Genomic DNA, 22,925 nt, shown 5'->3' on the forward strand with positions numbered 1-22,925 from the left:
AAACTCAAATCTTCAGCAATGAGAAAGGGAACCGCAGGAGAAAATCTTCTGGGTTTGGCAACAGTTTCTTTATTCTTTATTATTATTTTTTTTACAGAGACAGAGAGAGAATCGGAGAGAGGGATAGATAGGGACAGACAGACAGGAATGGAGAGAGGTGAAAAGCATCAATCATCAGTTTTTCATTGCGACACCTTAGTTGTTCATTGATTGCTTTCTCATATGTGCCTTGACCGTGGGGCTACAGCAGACCGAGTGACCCCTTGCTCAAGTCAGTGACCTTGGGTCCAAGCTGGTGAGCTTTGCTCAAACCAGATGAGCCCACGCTCAAGCTGGCGACCTCGGGGTCTCGAACCTGGGTCCTCCGCATCCCAGTCCGACGCTCTATCCTTTGCGCCACCACCCGTTCAGGCTGGCAAGGTTTTCTTAAATGTGACTTCAAAAGTACCAGCTTTCAAGGAAAACAATGCAGTAGTTAGACCTCATCAAAATTAGAAATGATTATGAAAAAAAACAATCAACAAATCCAGAGAAGCAGGGTTCCTACCAATCCCTCTATCTAGCCCCCTGCCCAGGTGTGCTTTCGGAAAGGCATCGAGTCACCAGAACCAGGCACCCATCTGCCCTTATTTGATCTACACAGACGGTGACTTCCGATTGCATCTCCGAAAGAAAGTGCTTGAGGTCCTGTGAGGCAGGTAGGGCTGAGGAGAGCTTTTCAGACACCCCGAGGTTGTGGGAGACAGTCACTGTTTCTCCTCTCATGGGGACCCACGCTTCCTGGGACCAGGCAGGAAGTATCCGGACCCCCTTATTAAGTGGTGGACACAGTTCACGTTACAGGATCTGATCAAGGTGCTTACCTGGGCTGCGTCTGTCACCGGAAGGGAGATCCTCTAGCCAATGGATGTAGCGATCCAGCCGGCACTAAATGTTGTGTGTCCTCTTGTATCTGAAGGAAGATCCTCTAGCCAATGGATGTAGCGATCCAGCCGGCACTAAATGTTGTGTGTCCTCTTGTATCTGAAGGAAGATCCTCGAGCCAATGAATGTAGCAATCTAGCCGGCACTAAATGTTGTGTGTCCTCTTGTATCTGAAGGAAGATCCTCTAGCCAATGAATGTAGCGATCCAGCCGGCACTAAATGTTGTGTGTCCTCTTGTATCTGAAGGAAGATCCTCAAGCCAATGGATGTAGCGATCCAGCCGGCACTAAATGTTGTGTGCCCTCTTGTATCTGAAGGAAGATCCTCGAGCCAATGAATGTAGCGATCCAGCCGGCACTAAATGTTGTGTGTCCTCTTGTATCTGAAGGAAGATCCTTGAGCCAATGAAAGTAGCGATCCAGCCGGCACTAAATGTTGTGTGTCCTCTTGTATCTGAAGGAAGATCCTCAAGCCAATGGATGTAGCGATCCAGCCGGCACTAAATGTTGTGTCTGTCCTGTTGTATCTGGTACATGTAAACACCCAAATGGCACCTCCTGTTTGACGTCCTCAAAATAAGTGACCAATTATTTCTTTTGACAACAACTGGTCATGAGCACCTTGAAGTCAACGAATTTCAGAGGCGTTTGGAACACAGAAAACATCTGTTACGGCGTTTTGTCTTAAGAGAGATACCCGTAGAACATCTTAGCTGTATTGGGTTGTATACACACACACACACACACACACACACACCCCTCTCGTTTCCCTGCACACACACACACACACACACACACACACCTCGTTTCCCTGCACACACACACACACACACACACACACCTCGTTTCCCTGCACACACACACACACCTCGTTTCCCTGCACACACACACACACACCTCGTTTCCCTGCACACACACACACACACTTCGTTTCCCTGCACACACACACACACACACCTCGTTTCCCTGCACACACACACACGCGCACACACACCTCGTTTCCCTGCACACACACACACACACCTCGTTTCCCTGCACACACACACACACACACCTCGTTTCCCTGCACACACGCACACACACACCTCGTTTCCCTGCACACACACACACACACACCTCGTTTCCCTGCACACACACACACGCACACACACACCTCGTTTCCCTGCACACACACACACACACCTCGTTTCCCTGCACACACACACACGCACACACACACCTCGTTTCCCTGCACACACACACACACACCTCGTTTCCCTGCACACACACACACACACACCTCGTTTCCCTGCACACACACACACACACACTTCGTTTCCCTGCACACACACACACACACCTCGTTTCCCTGCACACACACACACGCACACACACACCTCGTTTCCCTGCACACACACACACACACCTCGTTTCCCTGCACACACGCACACACACACCTCGTTTCCCTGCACACACACACACGCACACACACACCTCGTTTCCCTGCACACACACACACGCACACACACACCTCGTTTCCCTGAAAGTAAGACATCCCCCCTGAAAATAAGACCCAGCGCAATCTATTTCAAGCTTAGAAATACAACGCCTTCCCCGAAAATAAGACCTGGCGTGCCTTTAGGAGCAAAAATGGATAGAAGACACTGTCTGATCTTTAGGGAAAAGATGTGGATTGTTGTACCTGGAAATAGAGTCACGAGAAATTCTTGATGCAATTTAGAGTTTGGCTGGTGACGCTGGCGTTCGTGATGATGTGACTACAGTATATTAATAAATGTTCATTTTTATTTTATTTTATTTTATTTGTTCAACAATAAATGTGAGTTCTTGTTCATGGAAAAAAATAAGACATCCCCTGGAAATAAGATCTAACGTGTCTTTTAGGAGCAAAAAGTAATATAAGACACTGTCTTATTTTCGGGGAAACAGGGTCGTAGAGGAAAAATGTGTATTCCGTAGCGTAACCATGTTTTAAAAGGACGAGAGGCTTTTTTTTTTTTTTTTTTTGACTGTTCTGGGAAAGGATGTGTGTTTACCTTCTCGTGCATGAAACTGATGCCAACTCTGAGATATTTTGATTCAATGTCTTTCATGTTTATTGCTTACGTGTGTTTCTAGCTGCATTTTGGAGTCAGTCACCTACACACAGGGGTATCGGTGACATTTCAAAAGTTTATTTCGATGGTAGCATGTTAAAATCAGAGGAGCATTGAATAATGCATTTCTTTGGGGAAGGCGGGAGATCTCTTTTTTTTTTTTTTTAATAATTTAATTTTCTTTCTTTCCTTAAACTCACGTTAACTCTTTTTTTTTTTATTATTCTTTGGCAGTAGCCTCATTTTAACCCCCAAAGTGCATTTTCACAGGATCTCTCTAATATATTTTTTTTTGGCCGATGACATTTTGAATGTGTTCTTCTTCTTGATATAATTTATGTTTATGTGCATTTCATTTTTTTAAAAATCCAACTGTAACAGATTTTATCTTTTTTTGTGTGTGACATTCCTTTTTTTTTTTTTTTAATTCTTTTCCTTTACTGGGTGGTTTGGCGCTCTCTCTGCTCTGAAATTTTTTGCAAACTTGTTGTTTTTGAATTCTTTTTCCCTTTATTTTCCTTCTCCGTACGACCCCAGGAGCCAGCAGTAAGAAAAACGCTGATGATATCACCAGTAATGACCGTGGTGACGATGAAGGTATTTTTTTTTATTTTTTTGGTATTTTTTTGGTATTTTTTTTCCAAAGCTCGATCCTGATGCATGATTTTATATCTATCTCTTTTTTCCCTTTTTTTTTCTTCTTTTTCATTCCAACCTGTTTTTCCTCCCTTTTCCTGACATTGGTACACGTTGGTGTTTTTTTTTTCTTTTCTTCTCTTCTTCTTTTGGGAACCACTGCCATTTTTAATCCTGGTGACCGTTATTGATTACCTCACATGACCCGTCAGAGGACACATAAAACCCTTTATTTCTAAATATGAACTGAATAACAAAATGTGCTTTACAAGGAACTCCACTCTATTTTTTCTTTTTTTTTTCTTCTTTTTTCTTTTTGGCTTGATCACCAGAAGAGAAAGTGAAAACTTAAAAGCACATGCATGTATTTTTTTTTTCTTTTCTTCCTTTTCTTCCAATGTTATTCTGTCAGTTCTTGTTGTATTTGGAAGCTTTGGTCTTATTTGCAACACTCTGCAAGACACCTCAGTAGAACAATTTTTTTTTTTCAGGGGGGAGGAACTGACATTTCACCAAAGTGAAAAAAATATACATAAATTATTGACACGTACACACACACATATGGAGAAAGCTAATGAGATTATATATATATATATAATATATATATATTTAACTATATATCATACTAAAATGAGGTGATCACATTTCATCTTGATTTCACACTCACTTTGATAATCAAAAATTAATGTTGTCACGGATGCCTGGAGCATGTTCCATTTGAGTCATAGAGTTTGGGCGCTGTTCAGGGAAGCCATATTTTGTCTAAATCCTTCATTTTTTTGGGGGGGGTGCATTAGATACACCCATAAACAGATCTGCATACATCCCCAGATGTATGTATATATATATATATAATATATATGTAAAATATATATAATATATATAATATATAGATAGATAGATAGATATATCCAGAAATAATTATAGTTAAGGTCAGACTTCTTCAATATGAACTGTAACCTTAAAGGATGATGAACATTTCAATTTCCACCAGAAGTTTTCAAGAAGCAGGATCCACCAATGGACACACGGGTGTCTCCATTCTTATCACACACCACCACCCTCCCCTCCCCCCACCCCCGTTAAAATGTTGTCTTCACATCATTGTTCCATCAAATGACACAGTCACCACTAAGGGCGCGCTCATTGTTGCCAAATCCCAGTGAGACTTGACTGTCCCTGTGGAAATAGATAGCATTTCTGTAACAGTATCTCGATGTTGAAATCTTGTGTCTTTTTTTTTTTTTTAACCACATCTCTTTTCTGTTTTTTTGTTCTCGTTCAAATCTGGTATCTTTTTTTTGTTTGTTTGTTTTTCACCACAGCTCTTTTTCTTTTTTTCTTTTTTTTTTTTTTGGTTTTTCTTTTTGAGCACTCAAATATGTCAACCTGTTGCCTGCCAACAGTTGACTTAGAGCCACAGCATTTGCTCGGACGTCATCTTTGGTTCCGTGTTCATCATGTCTTTCCTCACCTCTGACCCGGAGATCATTTTTAACCACACATCTAGCTCTGGCCATTGCCCTAAACTGACCACACTGCGGATTCCCCGCTGTTCTTATGTCCTTATGTTCTCTTCACGGACCGGGGCACTCATACTAAAACGAGGTGATCACATTCCATCTCAATTTCACACTCACTTCGATGGTCAAAAATTCATATTGTCACGGATGCCTGGAGCCTCTTCCATTTGAGTCATCTCTTAGAGCAGGGGTCCCCAAACTTTTGACACAGGGGGCCAGTTCACCGTCCCTCAGACCGTTGGAGGGCCGGACTATAAAAAAAAAACTATGAACAAATCACTATGCATACTGCACATATCTTATTTTAAAGTAAAAAAACAAACAAACACAGGGACAAATACAATATTTAAAATAAAGAACAAGCAAATTTAAATCAACAAACTGACCAGTATTTCAATGGGAACTATGGACCTGCTTTTGGCTAATGAGATGGTCAATGTGCTCCTCTCACTGACCACCAGTGAAAGAGGTGCCCCTTCCGGAAGTGCGGCGGGGGCCGGATAAATGGCCTCAGGTGGCCCGCGGGCCGTAGTTTGGGGACCCCTGTCTTAGAGTTTGGGCGCTGTTCAGGGAAGCCACATCTCATCTAAATCCTTCATTTTTTTTTTTTGCAGGGTGTGTGTGTGTGTGTGTGTGTTAGATCCACCCATAAACACACATCTGCCTACAGATGTCCATCTGCCTCTCCTCTGTAGTGACATCAACCCTTTTCTCAAGCCGTGTGTAATTAAAAAAAAACAAAACACAGACGTGTGATTGGAGTCAGGTCGAAGGTAGGGATGGGAACCGGTGTCCTCTGTCTGTGCGTGGTGCGTGACTCTCTCTCTCTCTCTCTCTTTCTCTCTCTCTCGTGTCTCCTCACTTTCCTCCCCTGCCAGACATCCATGAGCAGAGCAGCAAGAAGCCGGTGATGGTGTACATCCACGGCGGATCGTACATGGAGGGCACCGGGAACATCATTGACGGCAGCATCCTGGCCAGCTACGGCAACGTCATCGTCATCACCGTCAACTACCGGCTGGGCATTTTAGGTGAGTGACGCCCTCCCGGGGCCAGGGCGGGGGGGGGGGGGGGGGGTGGAGGGAGGGAAGAGGGGAAGGCTATGCCCGGAGGCATGAGGAAGGTCTGCTTTTTAGCGCAGTGGGGACGGACCCATGACAATGGGGTCACCCTCCTCCCCAGCCTATCTACTTGTGAAGCCCTCCCTGACGGGCGGGATCTGTTTTCTGGTGATGACGGTGATGACAGCCACATTCGCTCGCTCTCTCTCCTGTGGTTGAGTCGTTCTGTGGTGTCTACTGACCTGGGAGAGCTTTCGCCTCATTTTTTTTTTTTTTTTTTAGCAGACTGTGTTTGTGACTCGGCGGGCGTTGCTGTGAATGCAATAGAACTTTTCACTCTTATTTCCGTTTGCTCGCACGTGGGACGGCAAGGGAGAGACCTTGGCTTTTGTTCATGGAAGTTCAAGAGGCGTGTCCATTGTTGGGGGTCTCTGTCACCCATTTTTCTCCACTTGGGTGTTGTAGAAATACATCTTTTAGGGGGTTGCTTTGAGGTTTGCCTTCTAGGGTGGCTTGTGGTGTGTTGCACAGCTCACAAATAAGGTATTCCTTGGCCCTGGCCAGTTGGCTCAGCGGTAGAGTGTCGGCCTCGCGTGCGGAGGACCCGGGTTCGATTCCCGGCCAGGGCACTTAGGAGAAGCGCCCATTTGCTTCTCCACCCCTCCCCCCTCCTTCCTCTCTGTCTCTCTCTTCCCTTCCCGCAGCCAAGGCTCCATTGGAGCAAAGATGGCCCGGGCGCTGGGGATGGCGCCTTGGCCTCTGCCCCAGGCGCTAGAGTAGCTCTGGTCGCTGCAGAGCGACGCCCCGGAGGGGCAGAGCATCACCCCCTGGTGGGCGTGCCGGGTGGATCCTGGTGGGGCGCATGTGGGAGTCTGTCTGACTGTCTCTCCCCGTTTCCAGCTTCAGAAAAAAAAAAAAAAAAAAAAAAGATATTCCTTGGCCTGTTAAAAAGTATGTGTTTTGAAGGCAAAAAAAAAAAAATGCCATTGATATGAAGCAGCCAATTGAATTTTTGATAATGTGGTTGTGACAGAGAGATCAGCATGTCACGAGGTGGTGATGGTCAAATATATATATTTTTTAAATTCCGTTTGAGAGGGGAGGCAGAGAGACAGACTCCCACCTGCACCCTGACTGGAATCCACCTGGCAACCCCACTAGGGGGCAATGCTCTGCCACGCTGGAGTGCTCCTCTGTTGCTCAGCAATGGTGCTCTTCTTAGCACCTGAGGTGGACAGGATAGAGCCGTCCTCAGCACCCGGGGACACCTTACTCCAACAGAGCCATGGCTGCAGGAGGAAAATAGAGAGAGAGAAGTGAGAGGGGGAAGGGCGGAGAAGCAGATGGGCGCTTCTCCTGTGTGCCCTGGCCTGGAATCTGATAAAAATCACTCAGGGTCCGAAAGACCAGTGTAACAGGCTTTATTGAGAGAAAATCTGCCGGCTGTCTCTCTTTTAAGGGAGAGCAAGCAGCCCCTGGTTCTCTTAACAGGTCGGGTTAAATTGGGGATTTGAGGGTGGGGGCTGGTGGTCATCAAGGAACAATGTATCTTTCAGTGAGTTCTGTAAGATTAACTGTTAGTAAACTTGGGAACCTGCCACACCTGGGTTAGTCACCCGGATGCCCAGGGGGTCGTGACCTGGAGCATCCTGTTTGTCAGCCTCCCTGTGTCCACTTAAGGGAGGAGGGGGTCCTGTCCCTCGCCTGCAACTCTGTGCGAACCGGGACATCCACACACTGGGCCGGTGCTCTACCCCTGAGCCAACCGGACGGGACCGACTGTCAGATATCGCAGGTGAAATAAAATGGATTCACAGAGCTTGTCACACAGGAACTACGGCCGAACGTGTTCTCTCTAAGTAGACAGATTCTACCGAGAACATTTTATTTCTTCCTTCTAGTTGATGTTTTCGTTTCGAGATTTTTTTTTTTTAATTTTTATCCCCTGTACGCCTAGGAAAACATTCACCTGGAAAAGACCCCCACCCCCCAGAACTGAGGGGTGAGTCGTGCCAATGAGTTCCTAAAGGTAGGAAGGAGACCCCCGCTCCCAGATGTTTGCGAAGTCACCCCTCGGGAAGAGGTCGCCCTTTGGTTTTGAAGGAAAACAAAAGTCTTCCATCTGAGTGTGATTTTATTTTATCTTGGTTTTTTTTTTCTTCTTCTTCTTCTTTTGTGATTGTGGGTTTTTTTTTTCCCCCATGGTTTCCTGGGAGCTAGCTGCAGCTCATTTCTCTCTGAGATGACACATTTCTCCCTGTTAATGACAAATTTCTCCCAGGGATGATGACAGCCTGCCCCCCCCTCCCTCTCGCCCTACACTCCTGGCTCCAGCCACTCTTGTTTCAAACAGGAAATCGTGTTTCTTGATCTTTTACAAAAAAAGGTCTATTCTAACAAAGAGGCAGGGGGTGGGGAGAGAGGAAACAGGACCCCAGGGGGCCGCAGGGAGCCCCGTCAAAGGGGCAGTGTCTCAGAAAGTCCCAACACTAAGAAGGGGGTGGGCTCCCAGAGCCGTTTTCTGAATGAAACAAATGGTAATTGAACAACTTCTCCCTCTGGCAGGAACAACAAAAGCCCCCTCCTGTGTGTGCTGGCCAGGGAGAGAGGCTGTTCCCTAAAAAGGCTCCGTTTTAACAGAAATGGATTTAACCCCTGGGACACACCTGGGAGGGGTGATCTCTCCCACCCAAGGGGCTCCCGGGTGGGTGAATTAAGTGCTGATCTCGGAAAGGGATGTAGATTTGTCTGACAGGGTCCCGGACTTTGGTGGTTTTCAGAAACGGGAGAGGAAGAAAGAGCTTCCCCGGGCGGGGAATGTGTCTCCTCTAAACAGCGTTAAGTCTTACCTGTTGTCTTTGGGGGGGGGGGGTTGAAGGAGGAATGGCGGAGGAAATGGGGAGCCATGCTCCCAGAGGCAGACAGATGAAAGAGGTCATTTAGCCGCCGGTCTATTGACATTCTGCCCGTGAGCCGCAGTGGCAGCTCTGAGGAGGTGACAGAGACCCCCTTTGATTGGACGGCAGCAAAGCCTTGGGCCAAGTCTGCAGATGAGAGGGTGCCACAGGGCTTTCAAAACGGGGGGGGGGGTGCAGTTTATCTGGGTCACGGAGCCTGCGTTTCTCCCTGGCCCCACCACCCTCCCCGGAACGCCGTTTTTAGCCACCGTTCCCGTCTGGCTTCCAGGAAATCACGCCCGTTGTCCTCAGACGTAGTGGCAGACTTTTCACCGACACCCTGAGATTTCAGGGATCGCCAAGTAAAATGGCCCCACGTGGCACCGTGGTTATTATTCCGGTGATCGGTTTGGGAGTGAACAGGTGGATGTGTGTTTAGCAGAAGACATTGGGGTGTTTTTCTTCCAAACGTCACGCGTGCCTATAGGTGGCATCTTCCTGTTTCGGAGAGGAGAAGTATAATGTGTCCCTAAAGTCATGGTGCACTTTTGACCGGTCACAGGAAAGCAGCAAAAGACGATAGAAATGTGAAATCTGCACCAAATAGAAGGAAAACCCTCCCAGTTTCACACTTATTCAGTGCAGTTCGATGTGGGCTCACGCACAGAATTTTTAGGGCTCCTTAGGTAGCTATCCCGTGTAGCCTCTACAGACTCGTCACTGACTGATGGCCTACCAGAACGGGGTTTCTCCACCAAACTGCCGGTTTCCTTCAACGGCTTATCCCACCGAGGCATGTGATTCCTATGTGGTGGCGCTTCGTTATAAACGCGCCGATATTCACGTGGCACTTTGGTCACGGATTCGAATTGAGCAAGCCACAGAACACACTGAACTGTCCTCTTTACCATCCACATCTCGACTGGCATGGCCATGGGCTGCTCTGCTGTATACACGGTGTGACGTCATCATCTGCACATGCGCACATGCTGCCACATCATCCTACAGAAACTGGGAGGGTTTTCCTTTTATTTGGTGCAGATTTCCCATTTCTATCGTCTTTTGTTGCTTTCCTGTGACCTCTCAAAAGTGCACCATGACTTTACGGACACACTGTATTGTTACAGATCATTATTATTATAATTATTATATTTAACAGCGTCGCCAGTGTTGTTATTCTACCAAAAAGAGAGGGTTCAAAGGACAGGCGGTCAAAATGGATGGTGGCTTAGAAAGAACACAGATTTCTTCTTTTAAAAAAGGCAACAGAAATGGAAGAGGGTCTTCCTGAAGTCCAAGTCCGTGCTGGGACATTGAGAACACCAGCTAGTTTCTCCTGGGTCTCTGCAGAAGCTGGTGAGTAGCCTGCTGTTCTTGGCAAGGCGGTGACTGTCCCTGTTATATCAAGGTCCAGTGGTTTGAGAGCCAGGAAGCTTGGTGGCCCCCGGGCTGCCAACGGATGTGACCAATCACCTTCTAATTTCCCTTCTTATTACTCTCAGTGGACATTGTATCAATATCACTATCTATTCAGATGGGTAATGGCCGCTGACCACATAGGTAATGGCTTACTGTCCCATCAGATGCCTTCATCTAAATGGAACCACCTTAATTGAAAAATAGAACTGTAAGACACTTACCTTGTGATATCTATGACAGGGTCTTCACAGTGGTTGTTTGAGGTAGGAATGCGTTCTCTAATCAGAACAGTGACAAGGTCTCGTGAGGCCCCGCCCACGTGAGTGATTGGCAAGGCCAGGACACACGGCCGGCCGTTCATCTGTGTTGGGCAGATAAAATATATTATGCTCACTTTGTTAAAGATGGCGCTGCCCACATGGAAGCCGTCGCCCAAGTGATATTAGCGTGTGTTGGGGGCGGGCTGTGGGCAGGCAAGATCCTTGTAGCCTGGGGCTTGGTTTTAGGACTAAGCCTTTCCCACCCTTTTTGATAATGGGGTGATGCAATCCCATCATGCCCCAGATGGGTGACTTTGTATTGGAGACTTTCCCTGTTTTATATATTGGATTAAGGGTTTTGATTTCTACAGTATAAAAATGGGGGCAGAACGGGAGCTTGCTCTCTTGGTTCCTGGGATTAGCGTTAGAGAGCAGAGAGCAGAGAAAGGCCACGTGGAGGAGGCCAGGAGAAGCAGCCAAGATGGCAGAGTGTTGAGTGAGAAGCCAGTTTGTGCAGAGAGAAAGAAGGAGATGAGGAACAGAGGTGAATAAGTCTGGTGAGCTAGGAACCTTTGATTCTAGGAAACTCAGATAAATCAGTAGCTTTGTGTGCACTGAATGTGAGTGGGTTTTGGAGCCCAGTGTGTGTTTTTACTTGCCCGCCGGGTGCAAGCTAGGATTAAAGATGATGGCCCACCAGTTTTCGGCTCCGTTGTTTCTTTACCGACTGTCCGAATCCAATGCGAACCTGCATGGGCCAGGCGGCTGCCGTGATGGTGGCCCTGGCTACTGGCTTTACAATCTGTTATCAATAAACTGGGTTCGTCCCAGGCAAACGGGCGGTATCATCAGCACTGTCAACTGATGACCTATCCTCAGAGGAGAATTATTATTATTAATATTTATCACCAGAGCTATCAACTGATCATGTATGCCCACTCAGGGAGGGCTGAGGCGTTCACCGGAGTCCATCCCGAACTCGAGTCCTATTATTCAGTCTGCCCTTCTTCGGGGCGCTTGTCCAAAGATCCCTGGTGCCTCTGGAGCGGGGGGGGGGACGACATCTCAGACATTGTCACGTGTCACTGTCCCCTCTCTGTCCCCTCACACGCTATCTCCAGTCTGCGCACTGTTTTTGTGACGTCTGAGGCTTGAGTCTCCGTCCCTAGGTCAAGACGTTCATTTCAGTGTGATTTTGAGTCACACGGTGCTCTCTGTCCGGTTGGGTAGCCTGCCGTTCTTTGCAAGCCGGTGACTTGTCCGTATTCTATCAAGGTGCAGTGGTTTGAGAGCCAGGAAGCTTGGTGGCCCCCCGGGCTGCCAACGGATATGACCAACCACCTTCTAATTTCCCTTCTTAGTACTCTGAGTGGACATTGTATCAATATCACTAGCTATTCAGACGGGTACTGGCCGCTGACCACAGAGGTATCACATTTCTATGCTGTGATGCCTCAGGCATGCTGCAGGTGGATTTTCGTCTCTACTCCAGCGGGGTGCTGAGTGTGTGCTTGATTGAGCCCCGGACACGCTTGCATCCTGATCAGCAAGGCGTGCCTGGAGATCTTATGTGACCGACGGCTCCCTGGGAGGGGCTCACGGACATCTTCCCTGCGAGGACACCGGGCTCACGGAAAGCGCTGGAAGTGACTCACAGTGGTGCACGGTGGTGATTGTGTCTCGATTGGTTTGAGCCAGTTGGCCCTCAGTGCTGAGGATGGCTTTGTGTCCTCCACCTCAGGTGCTAAAAATAGCTCGGTTGCCACACAACGGCCCCAGATGGGCAGACCATTGGCCCCTAGCGATCTTGCCAGGTGAATCCTGGGAGGGGCTCACGGACATCTTCCCTGTGAGGACACCAGGCTCACGGCAGGCACTGGAAGTGACTCACAGTGAGTGCTCCAGTGGGTGGGTGTCCGTGCTGAGGCTGGGCCCCAGGTCTCCCTGAAACCAGAGTGGCGGCTGGCTCTTTCTTCCGAGTCCTGCCCGTCTGCTGGCCCACCGCGGTGTCCACTGTGAATCAGCTCGTCTACAGCAGGATGTAGGAATACTAATGCCATGCCGGCGGCAGGCTGAGATTCTATAATGGCACCCATGTGTGTCAGACTCACTTGCTGTGGGTGCAGATACAGAATTGAGGGTATGCCATGGTGTTCTTGTGTGTTCCTCAGAGTGGGTCCTTGGTTATTCATTCACAGTGGTGCACAGTGCTGTCTGCGGCTCGATTGGTTTGAGCCAGTTGGCCCTTAGTGCTGAGGATGGCTTTGTGTCCTCCACCTCAGGTGCTAAAAATAGCTCGGTTGCCACACAACGGCCCCAGATGGGCAGACCATTGGCCCCTAGCGATCTTGCCAGGTGAATCCTGGGAGGGGCTCATGGACATCTTCCCTGTGAGGACACCAGGCTCACGGCAGGCACTGGAAGTGACTCACAGTGAGTGCTCCAGTGGGTGGGTGTCCGTGCTGAGGCTGGGCCCCAGGTCTCCCTGAAACCAGAGTGGCGGCTGGCTCTTTCTTCCGAGTCCTGCCCGTCTGCTGGCCCACCGCGGTGTCCACTGTGAATCAGCTCATCTACAGCAGGACGTAGGAATACTAATGCCAAGCCCGCGGCAGGCTGAGATTCTATAACGGCACCCATGTGTGTCAGATGCACTTGCTGTGGGTACAGATACAGGATTGGGGGTATGCCATGGTGTTCTTGTGTGTTCCTCAGAGTGGGTCCTCGGTTATTTACTCACAGTGGTGCACGGTGGTGATTATGGCTCGATTGGTTTGAGCCAGTTGTCCCTCAGTGCTAAGTATGGCTTCATGGGCTCCACCTCAGGTGCTAAAAATAGCTCGGTTGCCACACAACGGCCCCAGATGGGCAGAACATGGGCCCCTAGCGATCTTGCCGGGTGAATCCTGGGAGGGGCTCACAGACATCTTCCCTGTGAGGACACCAGGCTCACGGCAGGCACTGGAAGTGACTCACAGTGAGTGCTCCAGTGGGTGGGTGTCCATGCTGAGGCTGGGCCCCAGGTCTCCCCGAAACCAGAGTGGCGGCTCTTTCTTCCGAGTCCTGCCCGTCAGCCGGGCCACAGTGTCAACTGTGAATCAGCTCGTCTACAGCAGGACGTAGGAATATTAATGCCACGCCGGCGGCAGGCTGAGATTCTTTAACGGCACCCACGTGTGTCAGACGCACTTGCTGTGGGTGCAGATACAGGATTGGGGTACGCCGAGGTATACCTGTGCGTCCTCAGAGTGGGTCCTTGGTTATTCATTCACAGCGGCGCACGGTGGTGATTGTGGCTCAATTGGTTTGAGCCAGTTGGCCCTCGGTGCTGAGAATGGCTTTGTGGGCTCCACCTCAGGTGCTAAAAATAGCTCAGTTGCCACACAACGGCCCAAGATGGGCAGAACATCGGCCCCTAGCCATCTTGCCGGGTGAATCCCGGTTGGGGTGCACGTGGGAGTCTGTCTCTGCCTCCCCACCTATCACTGAATAATAATAAAAAAATGTTCTTTCCTGGAAATGTTTGCGTTCAAAGCAGGGTCTCTTTAAGAGGATTCCCTGTCAAGGGAGCACATCACTTTTTTCTCCTTTCTGTCATTTTTCTCGTCGGACTTGTCCAGGTATTGTGCGAAGGGTTGATGGTTTTATTTAATTTTACGAGGTGTTGTCTGTTGGCATGAGATGGTTGTGGTCAGAGGAGCACCATTCTAAGGGAAAATAAGAGAGGATTTGTGAACTGGGGAAATTTGGAAACTTTCAATGAGAAGCATCAAAAACCCAAAATACATTTGCTTGATTGGGATGACCCAGGAATGAAGAAGCTGCTGATGATCCTGTGAGGGAAACCGTTTTTAAACAATCCCTAAATGATCAATAACTCGTGGCCTTTCTCCCTTCCCCCAGCTGTATTCAAGGAAGTTAGCTATTTCAAGCCAGGTAATGGAAACATCTTGAAAAAAACAGTGGGAAGTTTACAGACTGCTGAGGCTGGAATACTCACAGCTACGCACACCCCGGCCTGCAGATCAATTTCCTTCCTTCCTTCCTTCCTTCCTTCCTTCCTTCCTTCCTTCCTTCCTTCCTTCCTTCCTTCCTTCCACTTTTGTCCAACAAGCTGGAATTATGTGCTTTATAAGAAACTCAAAATGAATGTGCACACCCCTATAACATTAATACCACAAGGGGAAAATTCAGTCCTAGACTAAATTTTTGTTTTTCGTTTTTTCATTTTTTTTTGTTGTTGCAAAACTATAAATTAAGAAGTCATTGGCTTTATGAAGACGAACCCCAAATGATACAAGGGGTGGGTTCCAAGTGAATTTTCTTTTAAGCGAGAGAGAGAGACAGAGACAAAGAGAGGGACAGATGGGGACACACAGACAGGAAGAGAGAGAGATGAGAAGCATCAATTCTTTGTTGCGACACCTTAGTTGTTCATTGATTGCTTTCTCATATGTGCCTTGACGGGGGGGGGGTACAGCAAAGCCAGTGACCCCTTGCTCAAGCCACTGACCCCACGCTCAAGCTAGTGAGCCCATGCTCCAGCCAGATGAGCCCACACTCAAGCCGGTCGCCTCGGGGTCTCAAACCTGGGTCCTCCGCATCCCAGTCTGATGCTACTGTGCCACCGCCTGGTCAGGCCCCAAGTGAATTTCTTGAAAAGCGCCACTGAAACACAAACACATCTAGGGCAGAGAGCACTCTGCATTTGCAACATAAACCTATTTTCAGATAAAATTGCCTTGTGGCATATTGATTGCGGAAGTGGGAGCTAATGCTTACGGTTGTGTGTGCTTTGATTAGCGATAATAATAGCTTTTTTTAAAATGAAATGTGCCATTGCCATTGTGAAAACATTAGGAAAGAATTTAGAACACTAAATGCAACAATGGTATGCTGTTAACAGCCATTAGACGAGGTGGGTGAGCTGGTGTCTTTATACAGATAGATCAATTGCAAGGTTGTGTTGATTTTTTCCCACTATTTGATACTGTATACATTGTTTTTCATACTCTTTAGTACAACAGGTGTGCATGTTACAGGTTCAGATTCTCTGGAAATACAGATGTGCCCTATGATGTGGGTAGGATGAATGCATTATTACAAAGTGACACATTTCACTCCAGACCTAAGCATGACATTGTCTCCCAGAGAAACACTGCATTTGTTGCAAAAAAAAAATCCAAGATTTCCTCCTAGCCGCTTGGCTCGGGGGTAGAGTGTTGGCCCAGCATGTGGATGTTCTGGGTTCGATACCCAGTCAGGGCACACAGGAGAAGCAACCATCTGCTTCTCTACCCTCCCCCCCCATCCCCTCCTGCAGCCGTGGCTCAGTGTATTCAAGTGAGTTGGCCCCCGCGTGCTGAGGATGGTTCCGTGGCTTCTGCCTCAAGCACTAAGAATAGCTCAGTTGCCAAACAGCGGAGCAATGGCCCAAGATGGGCAGAGCATCACCCCATAAGGGGCTTACCAGGGGGATCCCTGTTGGGGTACTTGTGGGAGTCTGTCTCTCTGCCTCCCCTCCTCTCACTTTAATATGAAATAATGATAATAAATTAATTAATTAAAAAAAATAAACCCAAGATTTGAATTGGAGCTGGCAGAGCAGTTTTGGAAAGAGCAGACACATCACAGAATGCGTAGTGTGATGTCGTGCGGTGACCCCTGTGGAACTGGCTTTGAGGTATGACAGCGTGAAGAACTTTGCTACAGTTTGTGCTATGCTTTGTCTGAATTTATCCAAAAGAGTCGTGTCATTTCTCAACAATGCTGGGTCCTTGGTAAGGGCTTGCCCTGCCTCGTGCTTCAGTATGTGATTGATTTTGTGATTTCCAAGTCTGGGTGCCGCTGACGTTTTGGGGTGGATGTCTCTAACCCGTGGGTGTCTGTGTTGGGCACCGTAGGGCGTTGAGCATCATCCGTGGCCCCACGCATGAGGGGCCAGGGACACCTTCCCACCCCGTGTTGACAACCAGGAGCGCCCTCAGGTGTGGCTAAGTGTCCCCTGGTGGGAAGCACGCATGAGGCAGCAGCAAGCTTCTCTCTGTCCTGCACTCTGAGAATGAAGTGAGCCCTGCAGAGAAGTGTCTGCTCCTGAGCTCACCTTGAACCGCATAGGCCTGCCGGTGAGCGTGTGGCTTCATTTCTTCCTGTGGATAACACTCCCCGTCACCGAGTTTTGAGCACCCTGAGAGCTGGGGTCAGAAGTCACACCGCCTTCTCTAACAGTGTGTGTACCTGCTATGTAATCTACACCTTCCGGACATCCTGAGAGCTGGGGTGAGCACTCACACCACCTTCCCCAATGACATGCGTACCTGCCAGGTCACCCACACCTTCCAGACATCCTGGGAGCTGGGGTCAGCACTCACACCGCCTTCCCCAATGACATGCGTACCTGCCGGGTCATCCACACCTTCCAGACATCCTGGGAGCTGGAGTCAGCACTCACACCGCCTTCCCCAATGACATGCGTACCTGCCGGGTCATCCACACCTTCCAGACATCCTGGGAGCTGGAGTCAGCACTCACACCGCCTTCCCCAATGACGTGCGTACCTGTCAGGTCACCCACACCTTCCAGACATCCTGGGAGCTGGGGTCAGCACTCACACCGCCTTCCCCAATGACATGCGTACCTGCCAGGTCATCCACACCTTCTGGACATCCTGGGAGCTGGGGTCAGCACTCACACCGCCTTCCCCAATGACATGCGTACCTGCCAGGTCACTTACACCTTCCGGACATCCTGGGAGCTGGGGTCAGCACTCACACCGCCTTCCCCAATGACATGCGTACCTGCCAGGTCACCCACACCTTCCAGACATCCTGGGAGCTGGGGTCAGCACTCACACCGCCTTCCCCGACCGCATGCATGCCTGTCAGGTCATCCACACCTTCCAGACATCCTGGGACCTGGGGTCAGTGCTCACACCGCCTTCCCCAAGGGAATACCTGCCAGGTCACCCACACCTTCCGGACATCCTGGGAGCTGGGGTCAGCGCTCACACCGCCTTCCCTGATAGCGTGCCTACCAGGTCATCCACACCTTCCACACGGTCCGTGGCCAGCGTGCATTTAACATCACATTGCGAAACGGCTGATTCCACGAGAGAATATGAATGGACTTCAACGTTTCTTTTTATTTATTTTTTTATTGCAGCGTGAATGAATTCCTGGTTGTCAGAATCTGCGAATGCCTGGTTTTATGGAAAAAAATATGTTTATTTTCTCTTACACTTGACAGCTGTTCCCTTTTCTCAAATCTGGGATGTTCTGTTTTCCTCGAAAAAAAAAAGGAAAAAAAAACAAGACACCTTAGACGACAAATGCCAATGTCATGAATTAGGGCTCTGTCCTCACGAAAGGTCTCTGCTAGCTCACATGGAGACAGCTCTGATCTGGAATGGAGACCTCACGGTTAAAAAAAATATTGAGCAGCCTGACCAGGCGATGGCGCGGTGGATAGCGCATCGGATTGGGATGCGGAGGACCCAGATTTGAGACCCCGAGGTTGCCAGCATGAGCGCGGGCTCATCTGGTTTGAGCAAAGCTCACCAGCTTGGACCCAAGGTCGCTGGCTCGAGCAAGGGGTCACTCGGTCTGCTGCAGCCCCCACGGTCAAGGCACCTATGAGAAAGCAATCAGTGAACAACTAAGGTGTCGCAACGAAAAACTGATGATTGATGCTTCTCATCTCTCTCCGTTCTTGTCTGTCTGTCCCTCTCTCTGACTCTCTCTCTCTCTGTCCCTGTTTAAAAAAAAAAAATTATTGAACCATCTGCCCATCTTTCTGTTTTTATTACTGTTTGAGAGCTGTGGAAACAGACCCAGACTGTAACACTGGGGCATGTCCGCGATGCTTCTCCCCTCTAGCTTTCTCTGTGGGGGTTTCGAACAACAGGATAATAAGACGGCAACTGTGATTTTATTTTATTTTATTTTGACAAGAGCTGTTCCAAACTGTTGTCAGTGACTGGCAGCCAAGCTTTTCAGATGACCCTAATGTCTCTGTGTCGTCATTTTTCTAGGGTGGCCATGACAAATGACCACAAACATGTGACTTTAACACAACGGAGGTTGCGAGGTTTCTCTCAACAGTCTTAAAGACGAGAAGCCAGCGAGTAAGGTTTTCCAGGGCGGGCTCGCTTTCCTGGGGAGGGTCCCCCCCTGCCTCTCCCAGCTCGTAGGGCTGCAGGCGTCCCCGGGCTGGTAGCCGCCTCCCTCCCGTCTCTGCCTCCGTCCCCACGTGGCTTCTCCTCTGTGTCTGTGTCTCTCCTCATCTTATAAGGAAGCCCATCGTTGGACTTAGGGCAACCGAGATGGAGGAATGAGCCTACGTTGAAATTCTTTTTGTATTTTTCTGAAGCTGGAAACGGGGAGAGACAGTCAGACAGACTCCCGCATGCGCCCAACCGGGATCCACCCGGCACGCCCACCAGGGGTGACGCTCTGCCCACCAGGGAGCGATGCTCTGCCCCTCCGGGGCGTCGCTCTGCTGCGACCAGAGCCACTCTAGCGCCTGGGGCAGAGGCCAAGGAGCCATCCCCAGCGCCTGGGCCATCTTTGCTCCAACGGAGCCTTGGCTGCGGGAGGGGGAGAGAGAGACAGAGAGGAAGGAGAGGGGGAGGGGTGGAGAAGCAAATGGGCGCTTCTCCTGTGTGCCCTGGCCGGGAATCGAACCCGGGTCCCCCGCACGCCAGGCCGACGCTCTACCGCTGAGCCAACCGGCCAGGGCCACATTGAGATTCTTAACCGCTTCCGTCTACAAAGAGTCCCTTCCAACGAGGGTGCCATTCTGAGGTCCCACGGGGGCGGCACGGATTTTTTTTTTTTGGATGACACTCCTCACCCCTGGATACCTCAGTTCCCCAAAGGGATCACTACTGAGGCGCACGCCTGTTCGTGTGTAGATTTAGGTACAGGAGTATCCAGTGTTGCCATTCCATGTGTTGGCGTGTCCTGGGGCTGAGGAAGCGTGGTCCTGTGACACCATCGTGTCAGACTGCCTTCTTCATGCAGGAGCAGAAGTTTTGTGCCTGAGGTGACCCCCAAGGCAGAATGGACAATACCTTCCTGGGAATGCTCATTTCTGGTGAATACGCATCACGGACCTCGCCCACATATGTCCTTTCATTTACCCAGTGAGAGTGGAGAGAGTCCGGTAGCAGCGTAGCTGCTATGTGAGGGGTTATTTGAAATGACTCACTCGCCCATCGGAGGACCGGTGACAAAGCTCTGGTGACACAGGAATAACGTCGGAACAGATTTTCAAAATCAAGTGTGTCCAGCACAGCCAGTGTCCAAGAAGGTATCGTTTTCGGCGTTAGTTAATTTACGAACTTTTTTTTTTTTTTTTTGCGGCAGAAACAGAGTCAGAGAGAGGGACAGACAGACAGGAATGAACAGAGATGAGAATCATTAATTCTTTGTTGCGACACCTTAGTTGTTCATTGATTGCTTTCTCATATGTGCCTTGACTATGGGGCCACAGCAGACCGAGTGACCCCTTGCTCAAGCCAGCGACCTTAGGTCCAAGCTGGTGAGCTTTTGCTAAAACCAGATGAGCCCGCGCTCAAGCTGGCGACCTCGAAGTATCGAACCTGGGTCCTCCGCATCCCAGTCCGACTCTATCCACTGTGCCCCTGTCTGGTCAGGCTAATTTATGAACTTCTTATCAGCGATGGTACATGCCTCTTCAAACGTCTTCAGTGTTAATGCACGTGACAAGCATGTTTAACCCGTAAGGGTGGCTGGATTCACAGGAACGTGTCCCTCTGCCACATGGACATCTCAGATGTCTCCGTTGTGGTTACTGTGGTGCAAACATGAGCGCGCTTGACCAGATCCACTGTGGTCAGTCCATCCTACGGGGCTTGGCCAGGAGGGTAGAGGCTCTTCCCAGCCAGCCAGTGGCCCTCAAGGTCCCTATCTCAGAGAAGTGCCAAAGGATCCACAACCTCAGCCTCGTATGACTGGGTCTCACGGCGCGGTCTGGGAGCAGGGCCCCCCATGGCTAAAGATGGGATGCATCCTCCAATTGCGTTCTGGTTGACGGATATGCTGTTTACGACTGTTCTGCTAAAAAGAGACACTTAAAATAGAACAAGAGGTTCAAGGACTCCATGGATTGCCTAACTCCAACCCTCCGTTCTTGCTACGTGTCCGGTGTGAGATGTCCCAGGAGACCTCCGGTCCCCTACAGATGGTTTGCAGTGACGTGTAGACCAACAGACGGCCAATCCAGTCTGTCCATCCCTCACGTTTCAGTACACGGTGTCACCGTCTTCCTCACGTGTGGCGGAGACCCCGGCCCGAGATCAGAGCAGGCGTGGAGGCTCACGGGTCACACCGGTCCAGTCTGCTCCGTCGCAAATCCCTCCTCCAAGGCTGAAACGCCTGCACCCCTCTTTCCCCGGGCCAGCCGCAGACGGGGCGCGCCTGCAGTGAGAAAACAGGGTGCCGGGCGGCGACCGCGGCTTACGTCTTCACGAAGAGGGGGCGGGGAAGAGGACGAACAGCGGACTCACGCGGCTGACATGGGGTTAACACTCTGACCCCTCTGTCTTTCGGGAGGGACAGTGATTCCACAAGCTCAATTTTGCTTTGAACACTTGTGAAATGGGGACCTGGGGGTGGGTCGACCAGCTGCCGTTCCTTCTGACCTGGTCCTTGTGTTTTATACTGTGTTGTTCTCCCCCCCCCCCCCATCATGGATGGTTTCCAACGGATCCACTCCTGTGCACTCACCTGGTCCTGGTAAAGCTGTTCCTCTTGAGCCAGATCTCTCTGTAGTAGAGGACTGAAGAATGTCTCCTCCTCCAGGGAGGCCCCCTAGCTCTGGCTCTGTTACCATCCCGGCTCAGAGGGCCTTCTCTCTGGGTGTCCCTCCAGCATCGTCAGCCTCACTGTCACCTAAATAGTAACGAGGATGATGGGAGGAGGAGGCAGAGCCTGCCTCAGCTCTCTCTGCGGGTCTCCCAAGGACAGACTCGTCCCTCGACGAAGAAATCCAGAAATGACCCATCTCTATGAGCTGGCAGTCTCTGGGGACATTGGTGGCTGTGTCTGTGAGAGCAAGACATGGCACCGGCACCCTTCAGGTGGGAGTCAGCGGTGCTGATGAGCCCCAGGTCCACGCGTGGTCCTGCTCATCGATGCTGTGATGACTCCAGACCTTCAGCTCTCAACTGGGCACCAGCTCGCCCCTGAGGGCACAGGCGGGTACGTCTGGGGGCGTTTATGGTTACCGCAACGTAAGGTCAGGAAGGGGTGACATCTAGACCGTAGAAACCAAAGATGTTCTCAACGTCCTCCGTGGACAAGCAGCTCTCAACACTAGGTCATCATCCCTGCCGCACAGCACGAAGTGTCAAAGTTTGGAAACATCAGTTTAGACCAGGGATAGTCAACCTTTCTATACTTTATACTTCCACCCACTTTTGTATCTGTGTGAGTAGTAACATTTTCTCACCGCCCACCAGTTCCACAGTCATGGCGATTTATAAAGTAGGGAAGTCGCTTTACTTTATAAAATGTATAGAGCAGAGTGACAGCAAGGGAAAGCATAGAATCATAATTACTTACCAAGTACTTTATATCAGATTTTCGCTACATTTGGCAGAGTCAATCTTTATAAAACAACTTACTATAGTTACATCTATCTTTTTATTTCTACTTTGGTTGCTCCGCTACCGCCCACCATGAAAGCTGGAGCACCCACTCGTGGGCGGTAGGGACCAGGTTGACTTCCACTGGTTTAGACTATGGTGATACTGGTTGCCCGTCAAGCTGCTACCGGGAGGCAACTTTGAGAATGAGCAAAGACCACCGATTTCTGATGCCACACCCCTTGCAAAGGCATCCCAGGCTGGGCAAGTCTCGCTCCGTCTGTGATCTTGCAGAAGTTCCGTGAGCTTTCTGCTCCTCTAAAACCTGTCTGTCTGCATGTCCGTGTCTCCTCGGCTCCTGCGCTAATGGTTGTTAGAGTGGAATGATCCATACAGCCTGTCGGCACACCTGACCAAACCACAGCTCCTTGAAAGTGCTGGACAGTCACCAGCACTCTGTTCTCCGTTTGGGGATGTCAGGAGACCCCACGATCGCCGCGGAGA

The 22,925-nt window shown here is 49.7% G+C and overlaps 1 protein-coding gene and 1 non-coding gene across 5 annotated transcripts in view; both read left to right on the top strand.

Moving 5' to 3' along the window:
* NLGN4X (neuroligin 4 X-linked) overlaps positions 1–22,925 on the top strand; it is a 338,844-nt gene that overhangs the window by 193,719 nt on the left and 122,200 nt on the right. For 3 of the 4 annotated variants that reach the window (XM_066250179.1, XM_066250181.1, XM_066250180.1), the window contains exons 5-6: positions 3,558–3,617; positions 6,058–6,210. In XM_066250179.1, the coding sequence (XP_066106276.1) occupies positions 3,558–3,617; positions 6,058–6,210 (213 nt within the window). The remainder of the gene's footprint in view (positions 1–3,557; positions 3,618–6,057; positions 6,211–22,925) is intronic. The other variant, XM_066250182.1, reaches the window with a different exon arrangement.
* TRNAA-CGC (transfer RNA alanine (anticodon CGC)) lies at positions 6,794–6,869 on the top strand. Its single transcript has one exon. It is a non-coding gene; the product is annotated as a tRNA-Ala (tRNA).

Source organism: Saccopteryx bilineata, chromosome X (genome assembly GCF_036850765.1).
Source record: "Saccopteryx bilineata isolate mSacBil1 chromosome X, mSacBil1_pri_phased_curated, whole genome shotgun sequence".
Lineage (NCBI taxonomy): Eukaryota > Metazoa > Chordata > Mammalia > Chiroptera > Emballonuridae > Saccopteryx > Saccopteryx bilineata.